A 24,465-nucleotide genomic window follows, 5' to 3' on the forward strand; every position below is an offset into this window, starting at 1 on the left:
ATGTATGTATGTATGTATGTATGTATGTATGTATGTATGTATGTATGTATGTATGTATGTATGTATGTGTATGTGTGTGTGTGCGCGTGACTGTGTGTAGCAGGACACTCGTCTATGTATAATCAAAATGTTAAAATATTTATAAAACATTAAAACATATATTTTCTGTTATCCTTCCTTACAAACAACAATTACTCTCCTTTAACATTTCGTATTTGTAAAGATATGTGGCATGACTTTTAAAAACCGAAGGATACTAAAGAACAATAACAAGCCTGATGCGTGCATCAATGCTAGACTCTCAGAAGAACACACTGCTGTACTCTTTCTTACAAAGTAAGGTGACCTGCTGTCCTCTGCACAGTGTTATGTATGCTGCAGCACGGTATAGTTGGGGAGCTTTTCTTTTGCGGTTGACTTTAGTTCTTCACAAGGCAAGAAAACATTCCAAAAGACCAGGTTACCCTATTCAGTAGTATTTAGGGAGTGGCTGAGAACATCCGCACCCTTAAAGATGTAATAATCATGCAGCTTTTCTCATCGATTACCCCCCTCAACCCTCTCGTTGTGGGTCTCTCCGCACCAAGCTGTTTGTAAGCTGTTTGTATTTTCGCCACCAGGGGTCGCTATGGAGTCGACACGGCTGCCGTCAGCCCTCGTCTTCCCTGATAGCTCGTTTTTTTTTTGCTTCGTCGCTATGAAACCTGTTCCACGGGCCTCATCTGTACATCTCCGATCTAGACAAAGCAAAACACATAACAACGTAAACCGTGGCCGTCATGGCTCTACAATATGCATGAGCAACATGATCCCATCTCATCAGCACTTTCCAGTAATTTACTGGACTCAATGTTATGGATAAGGGCGACCGTTGACACAATCAACAGGAGATATCAAGAGAGAGCGAGATTGAGAGCAATTAAAAAAGAGCGATCATGAGAGAGGAGTTTTACCTGCACATGAGGAGGGGCACTGAGGACATAAGTGACTGCGCTGGCTATATCCTCGGCCTTCAAACACTAAAAAGGGAAAATGAATGAATATCATATAACGTATGAATATCAAATGAATGTTTTTTTTTTTTTTTTTTTATGTCTGCCAAATTTGCCTCGGATGACAACTTCCTGTCCAGAGAGTGCTTGCCCTACCTTTATGCTCTCATACACCGCGGCGGCCTTCTGGGGATCACTGTCGTGGTGTCGGAACGCAAACTCTGTCTCCACGATCCCAGGGGATATCGACTAGGGAAGAGCGAGGGAACAAAATCAAGGTCTTTATGGCCAAACACCTGAGGATGTACACATGTACATGCACGCACACACCAATTTAATGCCTAGCGTCCTCACCTGCGAGGCAACATAATTCAGTTGTGGAAGAATTCACTTTCATGCCCTCCCAATCCCTCCCTTTGGATACGGAATCAGGTTTCTAAATGTACCCACTTATTGATTTGTCTGGACGTTCCGTTTCTAACATCCAGCCTCTGGATTGAGTTTCAGTCCATTACACTGACCGTTCAACATGGGTGTTTGTCTCTGTGCAGAGGCATCTAGATAGTAGTTAAAGCCCTAGCAGTGCGCTAGTTGAATCTTTAGCACTGGGCTAGTTGAGACTTGCAATGGGATAGTTTAAATCCTAGCCCTGGGTCAGCTGCGGCCCCATTATAGAGTTAGCTAGCACTGGGCTAGCTAAACCCTGGTGTTGGGCTAGTTCAGACCCTAGCTCTGGGCTAGTTCAGGCCTAGGCACTAGGCTAGTTAAGGCCCTAGCTATGGGTTAGCTAAACCCAAGCGTTGGGCTAGTTGAGACCCTAGCCACGGGCTAGTTGGACCTAGCGCTAGGGGGGTTTGGTGTGTTTACCGTGGCCCTGATGTGGGTCTTGGCTTCGCGGAGCTCCTGCCTCAGCCCCTCAGTGAGCGCCGTCACAGCGTACTTTGTGGCGCAGTAGAAGTGCTCGTCGGCGCTCGGGACCATTCGGTGGCCGCCCATGCTACAAGAAACAAAAAAACACAAACGTCAAAAATTGAGTATTTTGGGGGGAAAATAGTCCCAAAAACTCAGACCATCAAGCATTAGCTTGCGTTGCTTTCCCTCTTAAGGTGAAAGGCACGCGAGTAGAGCCAAGCTAAAAAACAACAACACGTAAACAAACTTCACTTTGGTCTATGACAATAAACTCCTACACAGAGTGTGTGTTCCTTGTTTTGCGCTCCATTTCCTTCCTTCCTTCCTTTTTTTTAAAGATTTATTTTTGCATTTTTACGGAAAATTACAGAGTGAGATAGAGAGGAGGTATGGGAGACAGAGGGGCGTTCGGGACTTAGCCTATATGGTAGGCGCTCTACCCGATGACGCCCCTCCTTCAGGTATTCTCCCCATGCGGTAACAAGCTTCACCTTGAGCTTTTACGCAACTCTTACAAAAACACAACGACCCCGCCTCGCTTAGAACATATTTGCGGTATTGCCTGAGTCACATCTCCTGTGGGGCGGTGGACGGGTTGCAGAACACACCTGTTAATATTGATGATGTGGCCATCGTCCACATTCCTCTCCTTCATGGATTTGTAGGCCTCTCGGGTACAGATAGACAACGCCATGACGTTGACCTGCAGGCAGAGAAAATGTGCTCCGTTAAGACGTAGACGGTCTCTTCACATCCATTGTTCAAACAATGGATACTGTAAACAAGTTGCACAGATCTGTGTAACTCATATACAGTATATACAGTATAGTAAGTACTGTATATAGTCAGTGGAGGATTTACCACTTTAGAAACATACACATCAAGACATAAATACACAGACAACTTATAACTTATAACATCATCATATGGATATGGACACATTTATGTATTCTTCATTGATAAATACATGAATAAACATTTTTACAGGCTAGCTAGCTAGCTATCTGATGACAGCCGCCTGTATGTCAATGGCTCACGGGGACTTGGGGGAGCTGTACAGTGTGTGAACCCGGAGCGTTCCCGCGTCCCGCCCGCCTACGACCTCTAGGCCAGGTCCATGGTGACCTTGGGGGACACCTCGAGCTAACGTGGCGGCGGTTGTGTGTAGGGGGGTAGGTGACAAAAAACAAGGTCAGTGTGCACAGATTAAACAGGCTATAAATACACCGCCATACACTGTGCACGCTCAACCAGGCTGTCATGACAACGGTTGGGGTCGGTGGGAGAAATGCCTGACAGGATGGTGGGGGAGCTGAGGTGGGGAGTGAGTCAAAGTGTAAAGAAAGTGAAATAATGGAGGCTTTCATCACGCGATGAGCCCCTTTCCTCTTGGCAAGGAGAGAGTGGGGCTACTGGAAGTGGCACCGGGAAAGGGTTTATACCATGAACTGTAAAAGGATAATGGAGTTTAAGGTGTACGTACACACACACTTGAATGATGTTACTCCACAATAGTGGTTAAACAAGGATAATAATTCCTCCAATAAAAAGATTAAAATATTAAAGATAATAACCAAAGTACAAAAGACCAGTAGGCCCCGTTACCATGTGTGTGTGTGTGTGTTAATGTGTGTTCAGTGGGGCGATGCCATATGTGTGTGTGCCCGGGTCACGTGTGTGGATTTTGATGACAGCGGCACAATGCAAGGCAACACACCTAAGACTTGCCAAGCCAAGCCAAACACAACAGACGCCCGGGTACGAGTCATCAGATGTGTTGTTGTTGGTTGATGTTCTTAATCTTTCATCTGTACAACACACGTTTCGACTAAGATTATATTTGCGTTAATGTCATTGATAGAATGCATTGTCATGAAATTATGATTTGAGCATTGCAAAAATATAGACAAACTGGCATCGGACCACCAAAACTGTAGCAACGGGACCAAATGTCAAAATACTTTTGTTTGAATTAGTTCATATAATGTTTTTAATTCGAAAATACATCCAATTGAAGGATATAGCTGATGCCACCAAAGCCGTAGTGGTTCAGTTATTTATTTGTATTGGCTTTTTTGTGCCTTTATGGAAAGGTGAGTGAAGAGAGACAGGAAAAGGGGGCTTGAGTGGAGAGGGACGGACATGTAGCATAGTCCAACATGGGAAGCAAACCCAGGTCTATACAAGAGGGACGGACATGTAGCATAGTCCAACATGGGAAGCAAACCCAGGTCTATACAAGTCGTAATCCCCACATGGTTAGTGCACTAGCCACGGGTTCAGCCACCGGGCAGAGATGGAAACTCCCTTCGTGCCAACGTACGGCTATAACCTCATGTTTTAGGGGTTTTTTGCACTGCAATATCAATAAGCCCTTTTAGGATGATAAATGTCTCGCTGATCTCCTCTCTGAATCCAATGCAATTACTCTTCCTGTTGTTGTTGTGTTCTCTCTACTAATGTGTCCTGAGTGAGTGAGTGAGTGAGTGAGTGAGTGAGTGAGTGAGTGAGTGAGTGAGTGAGTCTTGGGTGAGTGAGTGAGTGAGTGAGTCTTGGGTGAGTGAGTGAGTCTTGGGTGAGTGAGTGAGTCTTGGGTGAGTGAGTGAGTGAGTCTTGGGTGAGTGAGTGAGTCTTGGGTGAGTGAGTGAGTCTTGGGTGAGTGAGTGAGTGAGTGAGTGAGTGAGTGAGTGAGTGAGTGAGTGAGTGAGTGAGTGAGTGAGTGAGTGAGTGAGTGAGTGAGTGATTGATTGAGTCTTGGGTGAGTGGGTGGGTGAGTGAGTGAGTGAGTGAGTGAGTGAGTGAGTCTTGGGTGAGTGAGTGAGTGAGTGAGTGAGTGAGTGAGTGAGTGAGTCTTGGGTGAGTGAGTGAGTGAGTGAGTGAGTCTTGGGTGAGTGAGTGAGTGAGTGAGTGAGTGAGTGAGTGAGTGAGTGAGTGAGTGAGTGAGTGAGTGAGTGAGTGAGTGAGTGCTTGCGTGCGCGCGTGCTCATGCTCGGGTGCGTGCGTGCGTGCTCATGCTCGCGTGCGTGCGTGCCCCCCAGCTCACGTCGATCATGTTCCTCCAGCTCTCCGTCTTGCCACTGAGCAGCGGCTCGCTGTGGGCCAGCCCGGCGTTGTTGATGCACACGTCCACGCCCTGCTGCAGCGTCTTGATGGCCGAGAACATGGACAGGATGTCCTCCTCGTTGGACAGGTCGCACTTGTAGGGGATCAGGGTGCCACTGTAGCCCGCGCTCTGGCACTCGGCTGCCAGCTTCTAGAGAGACCAGAGGGAGAAGGGGAGGTCTGAGCCTATGGGGTCGACTCCTGATTGGTTACCTGATGATGACCTGATGACAGATGGTGGCGGACATATGGATGGGGGGGGGGGGGGGCGGGTTCTGGGGAGGTCTGACTGGGGTTTCTGAACTCCCTGCCTTGGACGGCGGAAGTGTGTGTGTGTGTGTGTGTGTGTGTGTGTGTGTGTGTGTGTGTGTGTGTGTGTGTGTGTGTGTGTGTGTGTGTGTGTGTGTGTCTTTTTTTCCCCCCCCATCCATCCTTGTTGTCTAGCCCTCTTTAACACAAGCCGTACCAAAGCCGAGCAGAGTGCTCTACAGCAGGGTAAAACACTCCCTGAATCAGCCACTGGCTAGTATTATATTATTTAGATGGTTATGAAGCTGTCGAAATCTGCTTTGCATGGATGAAATAAACCTCACACACCGACAGCGGCGCGAATCCATGAGCGTGCGATGGAGAATCAAGCTTCGGCCCAACAGGTTTACCTCCTCCGATTCAAAACAGATTTTAGTTTGCCATCGCGTGTCAGCCGAGTAGCACAGGCCAAACCCCCCCCCCCCCCCCCCTCTCCCCACCCCCAGAATCAGCTGGTCCTCCTCTGCCCCCCAGGGAGTCTGATGAAAGCCCCCCCCCTTCGTCTGGCACAGCTGCCCCAGTCACATGCTGTCTGTCTCTGGATGCCAGTCTCGGAGGGGGGGGGGGGGGGGGGGGACTGGGCCAGGTCCAGTGTGGCCCGCTGGCAACCAGATGATGGGGATGATGATGATGCAGAGATCACATGACCCCTAGTCTCAAGTGATCCAACGTTCAGTTGGGGATGTGCTGACTGAAGCCTAACCTTAACGAGTTACACCGAGCCAACCCGTGTGTCGAACACGCCACGAAATCTGATTGGACCGTTTTTCAACCAACCGGGACTTCAGGTCGTTACCTAACATCCGTTTTGAATCAATGTAGCTTCTTTCGAGTACAGCAACAGAGACCCAACTCGGAACGTTATGCAATGACGTTTACGTGGCTGCAGGCGTACGACTTTAACCAATTACATCACAACATATTTCCGCCTCTCTTCAAGTAACACACAGCTGCCCAGCCTGTTTCGGCATGAGCTAATCAAATTCCAATCCTCTGCTGCCCTATTCTAAGGCAAACAACCCGTTTTACCTGAAAATGATATCCTATTACCTAGAAGTGAAGCCAACACATTCCTCAGACATTGATATTATCTCTGACTTTTCTTCTTGGATCCCGGACACTCACCCCCCCCCCCCTCGCTACTGGGAGTTATGGGAGCAGTTGCTAAACCTTTCCCCTGTTCCTCCTCCCCTTTTACGCCGGGATTATCCCCACGTTAGGGCATTACATGGGCTAAAGCGGCAACACACTCGCACCGTTACGCCTGGATCACATTTCTGCAGGAGGCGAGCTCTGACACACACCTTCCTCACTCACTGCAGCGAGAGAGTGACGGCTTAGGAAGCAAGGAGCTCAGCAGCTCAGAGAGGGGGAGGCGATAGGTCCTTTAAGGGGAGGGGGGGGGGGGGGGGGAAGAGAGAGAGAGAGAGAGAGAGGAGAGAGAGAGAGAGAGAGAGAGAGAGAGAGAGAGGAGAGAGAGAGAGAGAGAGAGAGAGAGAGAGAGAGAGAGAGAGAGAGAGAGAGAGAGAGAGACACAGACTCACAGAGACAGAGACTCACAGAGCGAGAGAGACACAAAGAGAGAGCGACAGAGATAGAAACAGGGAGAGACACACAGATAAAGAGTGAGAGATTGGAATGTAGATTGAAAGCAAACCAAGATCACACAACCAACTGAGTGCTGCATGGAGGTCAAAATAGACGTGTTTTATATCTATAAGTGATAGGATCATATACTGCAGGGTTTCTGACAGCACTTTATAGCTTAGGCGTCCGCTTAAGCAAAACACGTTAACAATGTTGTCAGAAAATTTCACAAATTGTTTGAATGTTCTTGTTTCAGTTATTTTGACATTGTTGTTAAGAACCCCCCCCCGCGGTCTGCCGGAAAACCCCACCACCTTAACCCCCACATTTTCTGCGGGCAACCTTTACTGTTTCTAAGGTATGTCCTATCTTTTGTGTGTGTTTGCGTGTGTGCGCTGTTTGTCCATGTGCGTTTGTGTGTGCGCGTGTGTTCGTGCGCAAGTTGAACTCTTGCATTTCTCAGATTCCTTCCCGTGTGGGCGCTCACTGCGTGCGTGCATTTCCTTGAGCCCTGAGCAGTGTTTGACCAATAGCAGGACACCCTCTGCCCTTGAAGACCGGTTCACAGTGGCAACAGGTGAGGTATGTTAGAACCTGAGAATTGGCTGGAGAAGTCTACTTCTAGGGATTCCTCTGCGAGGTGTGGTTCATGGATACTATGTATGCATACGGGCATGCAAGCGCATGTGTGTGTGTGTGTGTGTGTGTGTCCTGTGGTGGTGTATTGACGTGCAGACCTGGATCAGTGTCATTACGTACTGCGACTGGCCAACGTGTTGACTGCTATGCCTTGCAATGCACAAGCAGTGCTCTGCCCCCACACACACACACACACACACACACACACACACACACACACACACACACACACACACACACACACACACACACACACACACACACACACACACACACACACACACACACACACACACACACACACACACACACACGTTATTGACCCAGCTCAGAGCGCATCATTCACATGGCCTTTAAAATGAGCCATTGATCTGCGAGGGGGCAGGGGGGGTGCATAGTGCTGACACTGTGGCAGCATCCACAATGTACAGCCTCTCTTCAGCCAGCTGTCACGTGGGAGTGAGTCTAAACGGCTTTATCATCGTATATAACACACACACACACACACACAGTAATTCTAAACATTTAATGACCAGAAAAACACACACATTTGGACGAACAAACAGTAACCCACACACACACACACACAAACACAGAGTCATTCTAAACACACAATGAACAGAAACACAAACCTTTGGACAAAAACACAGGGTAACAGACACACACAACCACACACACCCACACCCACCCTCGGGTCCCTCCCGGCGGCGGTCATACAGCCAAGTGGTGACACATTGCCTGGTGACCCTTGCAGGTGTCTGTTATGCAAGGTTAGCTACCCCCCCCCCCCCCCCCCAAGGCAACCCGCCCCTGCCCTGTTATCAATCATTCACGACGCACACACACACACACACACACACACACACACACACACACACACACACACACACCACACACACACACACACACACACACACACACACACACACACCCCCCCCTTGGTCTCAGAGCAGCAGGGAGGGGGCGGTCCCGGAGGTCGGGGTGGGGCAGCCCTCCTCTCTCTCCCTCTTATCGCGTGTCGACGCCCATGGACGGTTAATCTCCTCACCCAAAAGGCTTTACGGCATGAGGTCCGGCTCTTCCTGAGAAGACTTGCGATGATAACAACCTCCCCCCCCCGCCCGCCCGCCCGCCGGCCCTCCCCCTCGCCATCCTTTTGATATCCCGACAGCGCGTTCTCCTGAGTACCTTGAGCACACAACACCACCCGGCCCTGTCACCACACATTCTCCTCCTCATTAGCCCGTCTGTTGGTCCAGTGAGGTACCGAAGAAAACAGCGTGTGGTGCGAGTGAGAGAGAGAGACTCAGAGAGAGACTCAGAGAGAGAGAGAGAGAGAGAGAGAGAGAGAGAGAGAGAGAGAGAGAGAGAGAGAGAGAGAGAGAGACTCAGAGAGAGAGAGAGAGAGAGACAGAGAGACAGAGAGACAGAGAGAGAGAGAGAGAGAGAGACAGAGAGAGAGAGAGAGAGAGAGACAGACAGAGACAGAGAGAGAGAGAGAGAGAGAGAGAGAGAGAGAGAGACAGAGAGAGAGAGAGAGAGAGAGACAGAGAGAGAGACAGAGACAGAGACAGAGACAGAGACAGAGAGAGAGAGAGAGAGAGAGAGAGAGAGAGAGAGAGAGAGAATAGACACGAACTAGGGGGATACCAATATAAGAGGCAAGAGAGAGAGGTGAATGTGGATGAAATTGCAACAAACACATGATCGGATCACTTGATTGAAAAGATACGGTGAAATTCGATTCACATTCTGCTGCTACGTTGTCGGTTTTTCATCGAAATGATCATTCAGGACATAATGTACTTGCGTTTGGTCCAGTCTAAGATTACTTCCATCCTGCCCCTGAGAGAAACTCTACATCAACTTCTGGGATATAAAGAGCTAGCGAGATGTAATCCCTTTACAATTGTTTGTTCCTGAAGCCTTCTCATTTACAACTGGCTTCCGGCTCCAGGTATTTATTATCTGCATCGGCCTTTGTCTACTCACTAAGCATATTGTTTTCCCGATAAAGCAATCATGTGACACACCCCATGCTGAGCCTTTTTTTGCGTTTCCTTTTTTTGCGGTGGACTCAGGTCCACACAGGGGTGGGAGGTGGGAGGTCAAAGATGGCAGGGACATAAAAGCCTTGCGACACCGCCGGAGATAACCCCCTTCTCACACCACGATGAGACAGTGGTGCTCTGAAGGTCCAAAGGTTGACAGAGCTCCTCCTTTATGGCGGCTCCATCCCAGAGGGCACAGCGCAATCAGCGGGGGGGGGGGGGGGGGGGGGCCTGGAGATAAACTGCCTTGTTATCAGCCGCCGCTTTCTTCGGGGACTCAGCCCGGTTCTGAATTAATCAGCGTGTCCTCTCTGAAGACGGCTTGTCGGGGAGAAGATAGAGAGGTGGGCGGAGGGAGGGCACTGTGGCAAAGGTGGGGTCACTCGCCGGTATCTATGGTTCCTGAGAAGCAGTTACGGTCAAACATCCGAACTTTGCACACGCGGGAACGATTCATCATGAGCGATTGGCTTTCCCGATTCATTAACACACAATGGCACGACTAAAGGAGTTGTTTTGTTTTCCTTTTAGACAAGTGATTGTGGACTTAGCGCCGCTGACCACACCCGGACTCACCTGTCCCAGCTGGACCAGTAGTAGAGGGATACACCTGGCCAGTTCGCTGCATGATAGGTTTTGGAGGGCAGGGTGGCTTCGTGGCTAAGGTGGTCAACTCTCCGGTCAACTCCCAGTGAGTTACATCTACATGTAGTCATTTTTTTCGCCACTACCACCTCCCTCCCGGAGGCTCTCTGAATTCTCAGGTATCGGCTTTGGATTAAAGCAGATGAAACAGTATTTGAAAGTCGAAATAAAGCCTAATGTCATCCCAAAGTGAAGTAGGAACGAGGGCGTAGTTCAAAATTGCGACAGAGCCTGTCGTAACGAGTCAGGAGGTCAGAGAAGAGTGTGGCTGAATGTTGACACCAAACAAAGGTCATCTTTACGGCAATGAGTCACTTTAGCCTAAAAAAGAAGAAGCAAAAAAGGTCAACCAAAGCAATGGAATAGAGTCTGCCTGTCGGCATGGCTAATCAGGGCAGACAGATACTACACGGTGTGCTGCTAATCTCGCGCAGCCAGACAGCCACTGAAGGGGGATAGGCGAGGGACGAGACCCCGACGGCGTGGGGAGTCGCCGGGGAGGAACGGTTTTTTGGCACTCGCCATCGACCAACGATTCACCGCCAAAATATAAATTAAATGAATGAATGAATTAATATTTTCGTTATTATTTCCAGAGGCGCTTTGGTACTGGTTAGGCTGTGGGAAATGAAGATGTTATTAACGATGATCATCATATTTTTCTTCTTCATAGAGTTCAGTTCAGGTTTGACGTCTTCATCTGCATAAAAACGACCGATGCATCAGATATGAAATGGGATCTTGAGACTTCCGTTCACAGGGCTTTCATGAGAACAAGGCATCAAGTGTGTGTTTGTTGCTGTAATGTGAATACCGCTGGCAGAGCATTCTTACCAGGCCCCAGTGCAGTCTCCTACACTGGACCAGAAGCCTTCCTTTAGTACCTGAAGCCAGTGTGATGCCCAGCAGCCACCATACAACACAACTTCATTCATCTCTTTATTTTTGATCAGGAAAAAAAAGTGACCATTTTCATCCAGAATCAAATATTCAAGAGGCAAGCCAAGCGTGGGTTTGAATCCGCCAAATCGGGTCCATTCAAGCTGCGGTTGACGAGAGTGAATTGTTTCCAGTGTCAAATGTGCGCCAAGCCACAAATCCAATTTGGCCTCTGTTAAGAGTGCAATCTAATTCACATTCTCCTCATCACCCCCCAGACCCCTTATTCAATTATTCTGGGAGGATAATGAACCTGGTGAACCTGGTCTGTCTGGTTGTGATGGAGCCTTGGTTGAACCTTCTCTTTCCTCTCACTCATTCCCTTTCTGCCCACCATTTGATTACAGCTCCCTGCTGGCACACAGCCTTGGTAGCACTTATGTATAGTTCCCTTTCTAATTTCAAACGCTGTGCCCACCAGCATACCATTACACATGCATGCACGTACACACACTCACTGCAGAGTATTTTTTCCCTCAATGTAGAGCCTGAGAATTTAAAATGACTTGGAGACCCCCTTCCACAAACTGTTTGTCTGAGGATCAGGAAGGAAAGTGTACCCCCACCATTCTCTCTCTCTCTCTCTCTCTCGCATGCGTATACACACACACACACACACACACACACACACACACACACACACACACACACACACACACACACACACACACACACACACACACACACACACACACACACACACACACACACACACACACACACACACACGTTCTGTCTTATCCAATCAAACTCTTAACTGTGGGACACCCAACCGACCCAAGATTTAAAAAATATCCCATTTTAAATCTGTTCCAAATTTCCTATCACATGGCTACCACCATAACTCCTATAATCATACAATGAGATGAGATGATCCAGGACGAGGTATTTTGGTAATGGTCAGTTAACTGATATAAGTGCGTGTCAGCTGCTAGTTGAAAGGATGGCTTAGTTAAGGGGTCTGCATGGCTCACACAACACCGTAACCTCATCCACATAAACTAGTCGCGGTTAGCTCAGCCAGAGATGACTATAATAAAAAGAACAGTAAGGCTTGTAATATATTAGGGATATTCATTCAGAAATGATGCTTCAGAAGAATGATGCGTACGTGGAACATTATTTTAATTTTGATCGTTCGTATTTAACGCCTGAGGCCTATCAACTGTCACAGCAGCAAAAGGGATGAGTTACTTTGAATTTAATGGTGACAAGGACCACATCACCTCAGCAAAGAACCAACCAATGTTTTACAGATTTTTCTCGTTTGTAGTCCAAATTGAGGAACGAATGGGCACGATGCACAGTAGGACTACATAACTGGACTCAGAACATGGAGGAAAGCTGTTATGAGCTAGTAAACCACATTATAAGCCCCTAAAAACTCCTAACCCTTTAACGCAACATCTTAAGGGAGGAAATCCAGCCACACAGCTACTCTAAACCCCGGCGCTATCATTCAGTTATACGGCCATATTGTACACCGAGTCCTTTTGGAGCACAAGTGATAAATTGTGCATCCATTCACAGGCCTTTCGAGTGACATAGCCACTGTGTGGCTCAGGGACTGACTCTCCTACTGGCTCTGGAAGCGGCTATTTTTTTTTTTTTTTTCTCTCTCCATTCCAGCCCTGGGTCCATGGTGACACGCCGGCTCATTGTTTCCCCCCGCTGCCTACTCCACATTCTCATGGACAACAGTGAGATCACCGCTCAGCTCGCTCGCTCTCGCTCTGTCTTTTGTCTGCCGGGCGGAGGAAAAAACGTCCTGAAAAACAGACGGTGGCACAACACGTGACGTCGGACGTGGTTTGGCTAACGCGGGTCGGAGCCAAGTTAGGAGATCGACTTGTTTTTTGTTGGGAAGTATTTTCCGGGGGAAACGTTGTACAGTGTGCAACACTGTACGTGTTACATTGGTTACGTAACAAATGAACAAATAACATTGCTTTTTCCTGTTAGGGTGCTGCACTTCTAGCTGTCCCATGGAAGGAGGCATTCATCTTCTGGGCTCCTTCTCAAGGTCCCTCTGGTGGTTTGAGGTGCTTCTTCTGGCCCTTTAGAGGCAATCAGGGTTAGGGGGTCTCAATTAACGTGGGCCTGTGACTGTAAACGTTAATAAGGAAGGACTATGCAAACTAATCTGACCTGAAGTGATCTTGTATTGCACCATCTGCCAAAACAATCGAAGGCAATGATGAATCCTACGTGACGGCCTGTGGCAGCCATTACAAGTCATCCAACACAAGTGAAGCGACCACAGTGTTCGTAGCGGGCAGAGGAGGGTACAATCCTCCCTCTGTCCTCGGGCCCAGGCCCAGATGGTAGGCTGTACTTCTTATGGCTCCAAGACATAGAAGTGCAATCATCTGTTTGCTCCACGCAGCTTAATTATTATTTTATCAGTTGAATCAATCCCATTGATTGCCTTTAATAGAGGTGTGGCTATAAAAGATTTTGAATGGTTTTTTCGACTTTCAAACTGAAATTGTAATTATATGGGTGCTATAAAGCAATAAACCATTGTATGTCTTGTAGTCAAGGACAGGGCTGTCACAGGTTAATGGTTGACAGAAGTCATGTGACTTGAGTATGAATGAAGGAGGCTATGGCGCAACAGTATTTTGACTCAAAAAAGAAGAGAAGTTAATAAGAATGTAAGCACCACAACAACTTTAAGAATGCCAGTGATCTATAATCCATGTTTTAATAGGAAACAGGATACATCATTAAATATCTATGAAAAAGTTAATCAGTGACTGCAAAACTTTCGTAGAGCAATGTGTCTACTCAAACTTTTACTCGAACAGCATAGTTACACAATTTGAGGGGTAGAACGCATGGGAAATTGACGATGCACGTAGCTCCCTAAATATAGCAGGTGTGGACAGCACTGCTGGCAGTAAATGTGGTCAAACTTTACAACTTGACAGAAGTGCCCACTATAAAAGCAGGGGCAAGGTAGACTGTCCTACACACTCTCACTGGATGTTATATAATCTTCGAGGGGTGAAGTGAATACATTGTTACACCTTCTTTATTAACGTCACCACTACATACTTCTCACATCCTGATTAAACAATTCAGACCGGTGGCGGAACTATTTAATAGGAAAGATCAAGACTATTAAAATCATGCAACACATATGTCCTCCTTACACATTACTTTTAGTGGACAACTTTATCGCCTCATAAAACAACAACTATTTATAAACCGCAGGGCACAGATAAATGCTACTAAGGAAAATGGTGGCTGTTAAAAACGCCAGCATGAATACCAGGCTGTTGGTTTTGTTTACTGTCTCACAGCGGTGTCCCATCATGTCATCATTTTAGCTTGCCAATATCCCAAGCTTGAATAATCAACACGCCCAACAAAGGCTGCCCCATGTAAGCAATGTGTTGTACCAACTATGACAACCTGAGTATTTCTTCAATCTTAATAGTTTGTTTTCTTTATGTATTTCGATTTGATTACCAATATTCCGATTTAATTTCTTCACGAACTTGATAGCAGACTGCTACAGAAACTAACAGTGTATCTATGAGAAAGAAGATGCGAAAGAAATGTTCATCTTTGTATGCAAAAGAGAAAGTATCCTCTTCTGGACTCGGATTATGGGGTGATCGGGCTAATAAGGCCGGTGCCCATCAAGCAGTTCATTCCATACACACACGGCCGACATATCGCTGAGTTCATATTCGATGACGAGGACCCCCCTGTTGAACCGCCTTCCCATACATTTCGCTGAACACAGGCCTTCCCCACCAGCCGTACGTGGTACTTCAAATGTAACCATAAAAGTTGCAATCGCACCTCTATACGTCATAGGTGTACTTCTATGCATAACAACAAAGCACGACTTTGTGTTTGTAGCACGGCGGACATTAGCAGTGCTGCTAACCCTGACCGAGCTAGGCTGTGGTCAGCCCATAGAGTCCGGGGCACCGGGGCTGGATGTTCGGGGCGCTCACCTCTATCTTGTCAACACTCCTGGCGCAGCCGACCACCCGCATGCCGTGCTGGACCAGCGCCCGCGCAACAGCCGCTCCGATCCCCACCGAGGCTCCCGTCACCAGAGCCACTCTGCCTTTCCAGCGGTCCATCTCTATGGCTCTTTTTGCTTCACTTTTCCTATGGTGTAAAAGGTCGCAACAAACGCTCCTTCGCTATATATGCTTTACCCGAATTTTCACAATTGAGGTTAAATAGTATGAAAGACTGTGGGCAGGATGTTGGTAGTCTTCTCAGTTTCACTCCCTGATCCTTGCAGCATCCAAGGCGGGCGGAAAAAAAATCACAGTACGGAAGCCGCAATCCATGCGCCTAGGATGAAATATTAAATGGCAACCATTGGGTTGCAAAGTGTTTAGATAAAAAACACCGCCCACTTTACTTTTCAACCGGGCTCCAGGTGACTGGTGCATCTGTTATGTATCGCCACCTAACGGATGAACGTCAACCATGACAACGATACGTTATGAAGGACGGCCGATGTTTTATCGAGGATAATCCGACACTTGTACGAGTAGTGGTCACATTTATCAGTCGGATTTCCAGACTAGCATTTCGCTAGTAGGCTACTATTGGCAATCAAATCGCTAAGTCACTAACTCAATTATTTCAAACATTTTGACTGTGTTGACAGTAGTATATATCAGCATTTTCTGTCTTTAAGACAATTTGAAAGGGAAAGGAAAACATCGAAATGCATATTAATAAATATCCTTTATTACATTTTTCAACATTGCACTATGGACATTACACCCAAATTGTTATTAGAAATGGATGTTCATTATCTGTAAAATCTATATTTAGAATTTCTGTACACATTCATCAGTACAACCTTTGCCACTACACTGAAGTGTCACAGAAGTGAAACAAACGATAATAAACAGAACTATTCCTAGTGTCACAGTTACAAGCTCCAACCAATATCTACTGCTCTCCTTAGCGCCAACGTGCATGAAACCAATAACATACGGCTAGATTTGGTCAAGAATAACGAGATGGAACAACAAGACAAGGAGGAAGAAACTGTGAAAATCACATTCATGAAGATGAAGGCCAGAACTGAAGAAGAAACATTAATTTAACCTAAGAAAAAAATAATAATCGGTGAACCAGACCAAAGTCTGGTCGTCATCTCCCCCCCATCGTGAAAAGGTGGTTCAGTGGTCACACCACCCACCCTTTGCCCCCGTTGTAAGGTTTTCATAAGTGCTGCTACTTTGAGATGCTAGTGGCGGGCTAGCCGCTAGCCGCTCTCCGCGCGGAGGGGTTTGCGGCGCTGGGTGGCGCGGCAGTAGTTGGTGAAGGTGTCCCTCAGGTGTTGGCGGTAGCGGTCCCGCTGGCTGTAGAAGGACTTATTGCTCTCCACAAAGGCCCGGATCTCCTCCGGCGTCAGGCAGTTGTCTTCGTCCGAGCAGCGGTCGGCGTCGCCCTGTTTCGAAGGGGCGCGAAACCCAGTTTAAATGTACAGTACATTTAATTAATTAATTAATTAATGAAGAAACGTTCAGCCGAAGCTGGTTCGATGGAACCACATGTATTATGCATGTCAGTTGCTTGACACTTTAAATCAGAAGCGTATTGTATGTTGTATTTAGTTATAGTACATTCATTGTTGTATTCAGGGAATGGTTTATCCTAGCGATTGTTAGTGCTTGGCATTCGTTTCTATGAACGTCCTTACTGTACCGACAGCGATGTATATGGTTTCACTTCTTATGAAAAATGTACTTATTTTATCGTCTGCTAAATGCACTAAATGTACATTTAAGCAAAGGACACTGGGGAGGCAGTTGAACCCCTCAACCCCTACCAGAGTTAATTCTGGTTCATAAGACAACGATATAAGTGAAGAAGGGATACCCAAGCGACACGATGAACACGTGTCGTGTACAAGCCGACGGTGTTTCCCATGTTGCTTGCGACACTCACCAGGAGTTCCACGAGGCTTTTTGTGCCGTTGTCTGGTTGGCCGCACAGGGCCGGAAGTGCAATACTGGCAAAACCGCCCCCCGGCGCGGGGGGGCGTGTTTCTTTGGTTTGGCAATTCTGGGACGTGGTCACGCCACCTTTTCCCGCTGTGTTTTCGTCCGCGGAACAATCTTTGGCTTTTTGTCCCTGTAAATAGATTGATATTTAAGTATACGTACACACACACACACACACACACACACACACACACACACACACACACACACACACACACACACACACACACACACACACACACACACACACACACACTAAATTCTTTTTCATTTGAGTCAGTGGTGGTCAACTGGTTCTCGATATTCACACTGTACCACCTTATCACTCACATACAAATTAAAGATATAGGAATTTAACACATTACATACTATGTAACACAACGTGGTAAAACAAGGTTTCACTTTTACTATGAAACGTTGGTGACCCCTAGTGGGGGAAACAGGCCAAGCCTGGTCAACGTTGGACTTCCATCTCCTCACCTGATCGTTGCATAGACTCTTGCCCTTTCGCTTTTTCTTTTTATTCTTGCACTTGGTGTTGTCTTCCACGTTCGCCCAGCACTCCACACAGCTGTCCGCCGCTTCCTCCTCCTCCACCTCCTTGGCTTCGGAACACAGGTGGTGGTTGTCGAGGCCATTTGGGAAGTCTCCTTCACAGGGAGTCAAGCACACCCGTTAGATTTACATTGACTAGTTTCAAGAATCGTCAAAAGAAAAGGAAAAAAATGGGGACTTTGTGTTATTTAGGGCACGCGTGAACTCTGACCCCTGCGCTGACCTGCGTCGTCGTGGTTGAAGACCTCTGTGCAGGCCACGTCCGAGCCCCCCCGGGACCCCGTCTCGCTGCCCTCCATGCTGGAGGAGTAGCCGCAGTCGCTGGCATTGCTGTGGGGAGACAGGCCTGCGGGACACCGGGAACACACCACCGAGACCTCAATGCCACCGCCAGGGTTCACCTCACACGCGTTGAGAAAGGGCCATTGTGACAATTTGTCGTCGTACTGGTTGAACTTGAAAAAGGCTAACTAGTGCACCCGCGTCGGCCTCACAAGAGGGCTTTGTCTGTTTGAGTGGTGTACGGGAGAGGACTTAAACGGGCGGCAGTAGCTCAGGAGAGCTCGGTTGGCTGGTTGCCGCAAGGTTGCTAGTTCAATGACCGGCTCGAGTATCGAGGTGTCCCTGAGAGAGGCACCTAACCCGAGCTTCTCCCGATGAGCTGGCTGTAGCCTTGCATGGCTGACACCGCCGTCGGTGTGTGAATGTGTGCATGAATGTGTGCATGAATGGGCGATGGTTAGGCAATATTGTAAATCGCTTTGGATAAAAGCGCTATATAAATGCTGTCCATTTACCATTTAAAAACAACCCCACCGGGCCGACAAAAGGGACAGATGAAGGATGGTACGTCAAGATCGGGGCCGGCTTTTCTAAGTCGCTTCAATCTCCCGTTAAGACTTCATTGAATCTCACCTCACCTCGCCTCATCTTCACCTGCACTCCCAGCTGTTATTATTTAAAGCCTAAATGAGACCTCAGCACTGCCCCCTCAGCTCTGTACCTTTGTTGGTTTGAGGCGAGTCCAGGGTTCTGCTCTCCGGACAGGTGCACGCGTCGCTCCCGCTGCCGACGATGACCTCCGCGGCAACCGTCTCTTCCTCATCGTCGTCCTCCTCCTCCTCTTCCTCATCCGGGCTACCACACGCCTTGCAGCTGACGTCCACAGACTCCAGCGAGCACTAAGCCAGTTCGGAGGACAAAAACAAAAAAGGTTTGGCGCGGGTTCAGCATCTCGCCCAACAAGGCCTAGGCCAGAGACACTGGGGATCAAACCCAGAACCTCATTGCTGGAAGTAATACTCCCTAACCACTACCCTGACTATGATGAATGCTTTGAATGTCCTCTTTGAATATGTGACAGCCTAGGAGAAGAAGAGCACATGTGTGGGGTACGTGGATGTCGAAGTGGTCCCGGCATGGACGTACCTCGTCCAGACTCTTCTCCTTGTCCTCGGGCACGTCGAAGCCACACTTGTTCTTGCGTCGGTTCTTGCGCTTCTGCCTCTTCTTCTCCTGCTTCAGCTCCTTGGCTCTCTCCTCCTCGGAGAGCTCTTCCACAAACTGCTCCAGCCGGCTGATGCCTTGCATCTTCTCCACGGCCATCTGGAGGAGAAAAGAGACGGCGAGAGTCAAGTCAGAGAGCGTAAGAGAGACGGAGAGAGAGCAAGAGCGACCGAGCGAGGAGACAATACTAATCCGTTCAACCCCACCGCATTCTGGAAAGAAATAAAACTAAATGTGGCCAGCCATTTCCCGCCAAGAGAGACGGAAGGGAATTTCAAGCACCTCAAAATTCCTCCGCAGGGCGTCCACCCCCAGGTAGAAGAGCATCTGCCAGGTCTGCTCCTCGGCCCGGAGCTTCTGCCAGATCCGGTGGAGGCGCTCGTAGAGGTGGATCCCCAGGCAGGTGAGCACCTCCTCCTGGGCCACGTCCATGGTCTTGGCGTGCCTCTCTCTCCGTCTAGCCAAAAGAATAAAAAAACAAAGCCAGCGTGCGTGTGAGCGCTCTATAGAAACGAGAATCTATTCAAAGAGGATCTCGCCAGGGCGGAACCGCGGCTTCTAAACAAAAAGGTCCCGCGACGTGCCACCAGGTGTGAGTGTGATTAGCCGTCACAAGCCGTTTTAAAAATCTGCCCCTTGTGACATCACAAGTGGGCGTGTCCACCTAGATGTGTGACGGATAGGAGAGCAACGTTTGCTACAGACCACCGGGGTCGGCCGGTAGACTGATCCATCCAGCACGCATCTAGGTGGACACGCCCACTTGGGGATGTCGTAAGGGGCCGATGTGTCTGTTGACGCGCACACACACGCACACACACACACACACACACACACACACGTGGTGGGCACGTGGTGGGACCTTTACACGGACGTTCCCCTTACTCGTAACCGCCCGAGAACTCGGGCTCGGCGCGGCCCAGCAGGTGGGCGATGAAGTCGGTCTCGCAGCAGACGTGGATGTGGCGCTCGTGGGGGCAGCAGCACAGGCCCTCGTACAGGGCGGCGCAGTAGCCCTTCTCCTTGGTGCAGTCCAGCTCCCCCGCCAGGATGTTGTACGCCCGGAGCACCTTGTTCTTACAGTCGGTGCAGAACCTAGGGACGCAGGACACCGTTTCACACATGCGATCCAATTCACTAAGAAAACAATACACGCCTTTATACATAGAATTGACTAATACAATATTCACCTTTATGCATAGTATCCAATTCACCAACATCACATACACATCGTATCCAAATCACCAATGATCAAACACATGTCTGCACATCCCATCATACTGAAGAGAATGGGAGAACGGAGTTATCATGAGGCATGGCAACCACAATTAGAGTATCTGATCTGATCAATCATTCAGTAGACATTTCTACAATATCTTAACCATCACAGTTCTTTGGCAGCCTTGCACTAAAGGAAGCCAGCCCCCCGACAGCAGCTTGCTAGAGCGCAGGTCCAAACAAACCCTGATGCGAAGCAGCGTGGATGAGAAAAGGTGTGGCGGTAGTACATTACCTATGTTTGCGTAGATACGTCTCCAGTGTCTCTAGAAGGCAGGCACTGTCGATGAGGACCACCTCGTCCCTGCACCCCTGAGACATCCGCTCCCACACGTCCATCCAGCTCCCCCTGCGAGGGAAGAGACAGCGTTTACCACGCCGCCTTTAAAAAGCTTTGGAAACCCCCCCCCCCCCCATGTTCTTGTCCCACTAATATACGTTGGTGCTTCGACCATTCCAGCTCAATCACAACACTGTCCGAACTAATGTTGTCATAGTTAGTTAAAGGACTCTGGAGGAAGCTGAATCTGTATTGGAGACCTTTGCTGCCTACCTGCCGGGGATCTGAAGCAGTCCAAAGGAAAAACGAATCCTACAGCGGTCACCTGAGATGGCTCCACCCTTGTCTGTCCCTAAACCTATCGCTATCTCTGTCGGCGTCGCCCCTTCATTGAACACCACAGAACACAATTCCAGACACAGCAGGGCACACTTTGGCTGCGCTAGAGGTCAGGCAATGTGGGAATCGAAATGCCCTGTGCCTCTGCACAAGATACCCATCAACAGCGTACGGACGAGAGCAGAAACTGAAGTTGAACTGAAAAGGAGAGAGGGAGAAAGAGAGTAAGAGAGGGAGATGACTGTACTCACCCCAACGGTTTGGGCTTGTGGGTGTCTAAGGAGTGCAACTGACATCGTTTGTTCTTTTTGCTCTTGGGAATGGCGTCGATCATGTCGTTCAACTTTGACCTATCGAAAAAGAAAAAACAGAAAATCAGAACTGACATACGGACTCCGGTAAGTAGCAATCCCCAAGTAAGGTTAGGGCTTGATCTACAACTGACATCAACAAAAAAGATGAAGAGTTGTAATAGAGATTCCAATACCCGCCATATCAAAACCATTTAAAGAAATGGCACCGACAACACACCCCCGCCAGCCTGGGAATTACAATTCCAGAAACCCTCACCCGTGGACGTAGAAAAGTGTGAAGAGCTTCTTGGCGTCGGCCAGGCAGGCCTTGGTGACGGAGAGCATGGCGGGGGTCTTCACAGTGAGGGGCTCCAGGGCCGGGTTCCCGGACTCCACCAGCTGGGAGAAGAGGCGCTCCACGCTGCGACGGCAGCCCACGCAAGGCACCAGCTGGGCCAGGGTGCTGAACACCTCCCTGGACGTCACCATCATGGCCGTGTGCAGGTCCTGCTGCTTCAACTTGGAGTGGTACTGGAACACAAGACACACAGTCACACTGTGTACTACCTGTCTCACGTCGTTTGGCACTTCGTGGAAAAAAGGGTGGAAAAGATGGAGGGAGTTTGTGTCTTTTAGGTAGACTGCAGACATTAAGCATGGATACATGCCGGTGGACCAACTACTTCGTTAAGAAATGAATTCCTATTGACTGGTAGGATAATAAGAAGGCCAATCTGTCATCACAGTATTGTTTCTGTTGTACGAATACCAAGTCACCTGCAGCTGGATTCATCACAAAGACCTCTGCAGTGGTTCGAACGTCTACGGTATACGCGTCATGATTACACAGGGTCCATGGCCCCGTCATGCCGCGGTTTTCCGTTCAACCTCTTAAGAACCGGTTTATGAACTCACCTCTGCAAACTGTATCCATCGGGTAGTATTAATGTACTGGCTGTCAAGGTCCATGACATCCTCAGGAAATTCCATCACCATCTGCCAAATAAAACATGAACTTCTTGTTTGTTATCTAGCCATTTCCCTAAAGGTCCCCTTTCATAAAATCCTGTTTATAGAGAGGCTTGAGATTAGAATGAGCCTCCAACCAATGCTACCTGCATAAATGATAGCATGATTATAGTGAAAAAGACTATAAAAAAAACACTTCATTTGGTATACTGAAGAACTATGACAGCACATAAATCACTAGAATTTCTGTGAAAAGCTTTCCAACCACATGGGTATGACAAAAATGAATAATTAGGAAAGAAAATTGAGATGCCTCTCTGGCATTGCTTCTGCTAAACCACAGACAACACCAAGTTATTTGTGCTACAATTGTGTGGTACTAGGAGAGATGTTGACATTTTCATAGAAGGAACAGTATTGGTTGGTTTAATGAAATTACACTGAGATACGAGACAGATGACTATCTCTCAATACTGAACGATAGTCTCTCTGCAAATATCAACTTGATTCAAGGTGTACCAATTGTTATAAATGCCCAACCCTGCAGTTCATACTTGTCTAAATATTAGTCATACTGAGAGGATTGTGTTAGCTGTGGTACACCATAATTTAATCCCTTCTATTGGTCATCCCTACACTGGGAAAATCCAATTGGAATGCTAATACCCCCACCAATGTGGGCCTAGTTCCCGGAGCTAATCATCGCACGAATCGTGGCTGGCTCGAGTTGACGTGCATATCAGACACACAAATAAAAGGCACATCTTACCGTGAGAGGTTCGTCAATGTACAGGGGAATCTGTCTTGCAAGAAACGGGAAGTCTTCCTCGCCTTCCCGGCAAATCGCCACTAGACGCGCCATGTTTTGTAGCTCTTCAAGTACAGCACAGCCTGTATGTTTCACACAGGGAACCACCACGTCAAGCTAATGCTAATTACACACAGGTCAATTTAAGTGAGCTACACAGTGCCTGTTCACATGGGCTCCGAAGTGTGATTGAACTAAAAAGAGAGACATGACGGTTTGCGTGACAGGGCGCATATTCCCCGTGCACGACATTCATTCAACTTTAATGTTCACTCGATCATTGACACAGTCGCGACTCGCGGCGCTAGATACAAGTTTGCCTTGACCCATTTAGCCTGCTAGCATCCAAGCTAGGGAAACACAATCTTAAAAACACTATTAGGCTGAGACGTGACCATATTTATAAAGAAACGCGTTAACCATACTACACTTCACAGGGATCAAGCCGATATTAGCCTTATCAACTAATAACCGATTCCTTAACTTACAAAAAAATTACCGTCAGGATTTATTTCCCAACCACTTTCTGACGTTGACAGTTCTTCCACTGTGAGCCCCGTCGGATAACAAAGTTAACCAAGCATCGCCCTCTGTCTGGTTCATTAGCGACAATTAAACATCCAACTTATGTGACAGATACGAGATGATATAAAGTTAAATAGAGCTGATTGGCCGGTGAATGGCTAGCACCTCACCTTACTCGGTCTATATACGATCACAGAAAAACATATTTTTCTTAATCAAAATCAATACCCAAAGAATTGGTATCTGTGTGTATCGATAGTGATTATTAATATCTCACTTACCCGGCTTCGAAGATTCCTTTTTTTTTCTAAACAAAAATAAACAAGTTCGTTCGGGTGGTTACGGTGGAGGAATCTTCATCACTGTTTAACCTTTGCCCTCCGCACGTCACGTCGAGGCACGTAGAAGTTGTCACGTTATGATAGGAAAGTTAACGATAGGAATCCGGATGGGCGCTAGGGGGAGCCTGTGGGAATGTGATGTTCGTGTCATACTGTGTAGAACTCTCACACGCAGAAGTAGAAATAAACCAATGTAATGATTTATGAGCAAAACCGAGACAAATCGGTTGAATATTTGCTATTTGTAATGCATTAATTGTGGTTTATAATAATCTGAAAAATTATGAAATAAAATTGATACAATTATCTAATGATGTGTTTATGTGTTAGTGCAGAATACAGTGATTGAAGTGAATCTTATTCACAATTTAAAGGTTTTTGTAATGACATTTCCCA

At 47.8% G+C, this 24,465-nt stretch overlaps 2 protein-coding genes across 7 annotated transcripts; both read right to left on the reverse strand.

The window, feature by feature from the left end:
- Positions 1-641: 641 nt before the first annotated feature.
- dhrs11a (dehydrogenase/reductase 11a) lies at positions 642-15,559 on the reverse strand. Its single transcript, XM_060056088.1, has 7 exons — positions 15,151-15,559; positions 4,948-5,157; positions 2,513-2,607; positions 1,860-1,989; positions 1,149-1,241; positions 954-1,019; positions 642-737 (listed from the first exon to the last, which is right to left on the reverse strand). Exons 1-7 carry the CDS (start codon positions 15,280-15,282, stop codon positions 696-698), a joined length of 768 nt encoding a protein of 255 aa, XP_059912071.1. The 5' UTR covers positions 15,283-15,559; the 3' UTR covers positions 642-695.
- A 326-nt stretch (positions 15,560-15,885) lies between these two features.
- Positions 15,886-24,168, reverse strand: ggnbp2 (gametogenetin binding protein 2). 6 transcript variants are annotated; one of them, XM_060056040.1, is made up of 14 exons: positions 24,010-24,168; positions 23,165-23,286; positions 22,342-22,422; positions 21,704-21,957; positions 21,385-21,483; positions 20,750-20,863; positions 20,122-20,331; positions 19,519-19,693; positions 19,159-19,335; positions 18,734-18,911; positions 17,954-18,076; positions 17,656-17,822; positions 17,120-17,305; positions 15,886-16,619 (listed from the first exon to the last, which is right to left on the reverse strand). In XM_060056040.1, the coding sequence occupies exons 2-14, from the start codon at positions 23,255-23,257 to the stop codon at positions 16,434-16,436; spliced, it is 2,043 nt and encodes a 680-aa protein (XP_059912023.1). In that variant the 5' UTR covers positions 23,258-23,286; positions 24,010-24,168; the 3' UTR covers positions 15,886-16,433. The 6 variants fall into 6 exon arrangements, with proteins under 6 accessions (XP_059912023.1, XP_059912021.1, XP_059912020.1 ...); XM_060056038.1 differs by having other exon boundaries at positions 17,656-17,825; XM_060056037.1 differs by having other exon boundaries at positions 17,942-18,076.
- Between the last annotated feature and the right edge of the window lie 297 nt (positions 24,169-24,465).

Source organism: Gadus macrocephalus, chromosome 7 (assembly GCF_031168955.1).
Source record: "Gadus macrocephalus chromosome 7, ASM3116895v1".
Classification (NCBI taxonomy): domain Eukaryota; kingdom Metazoa; phylum Chordata; class Actinopteri; order Gadiformes; family Gadidae; genus Gadus; species Gadus macrocephalus.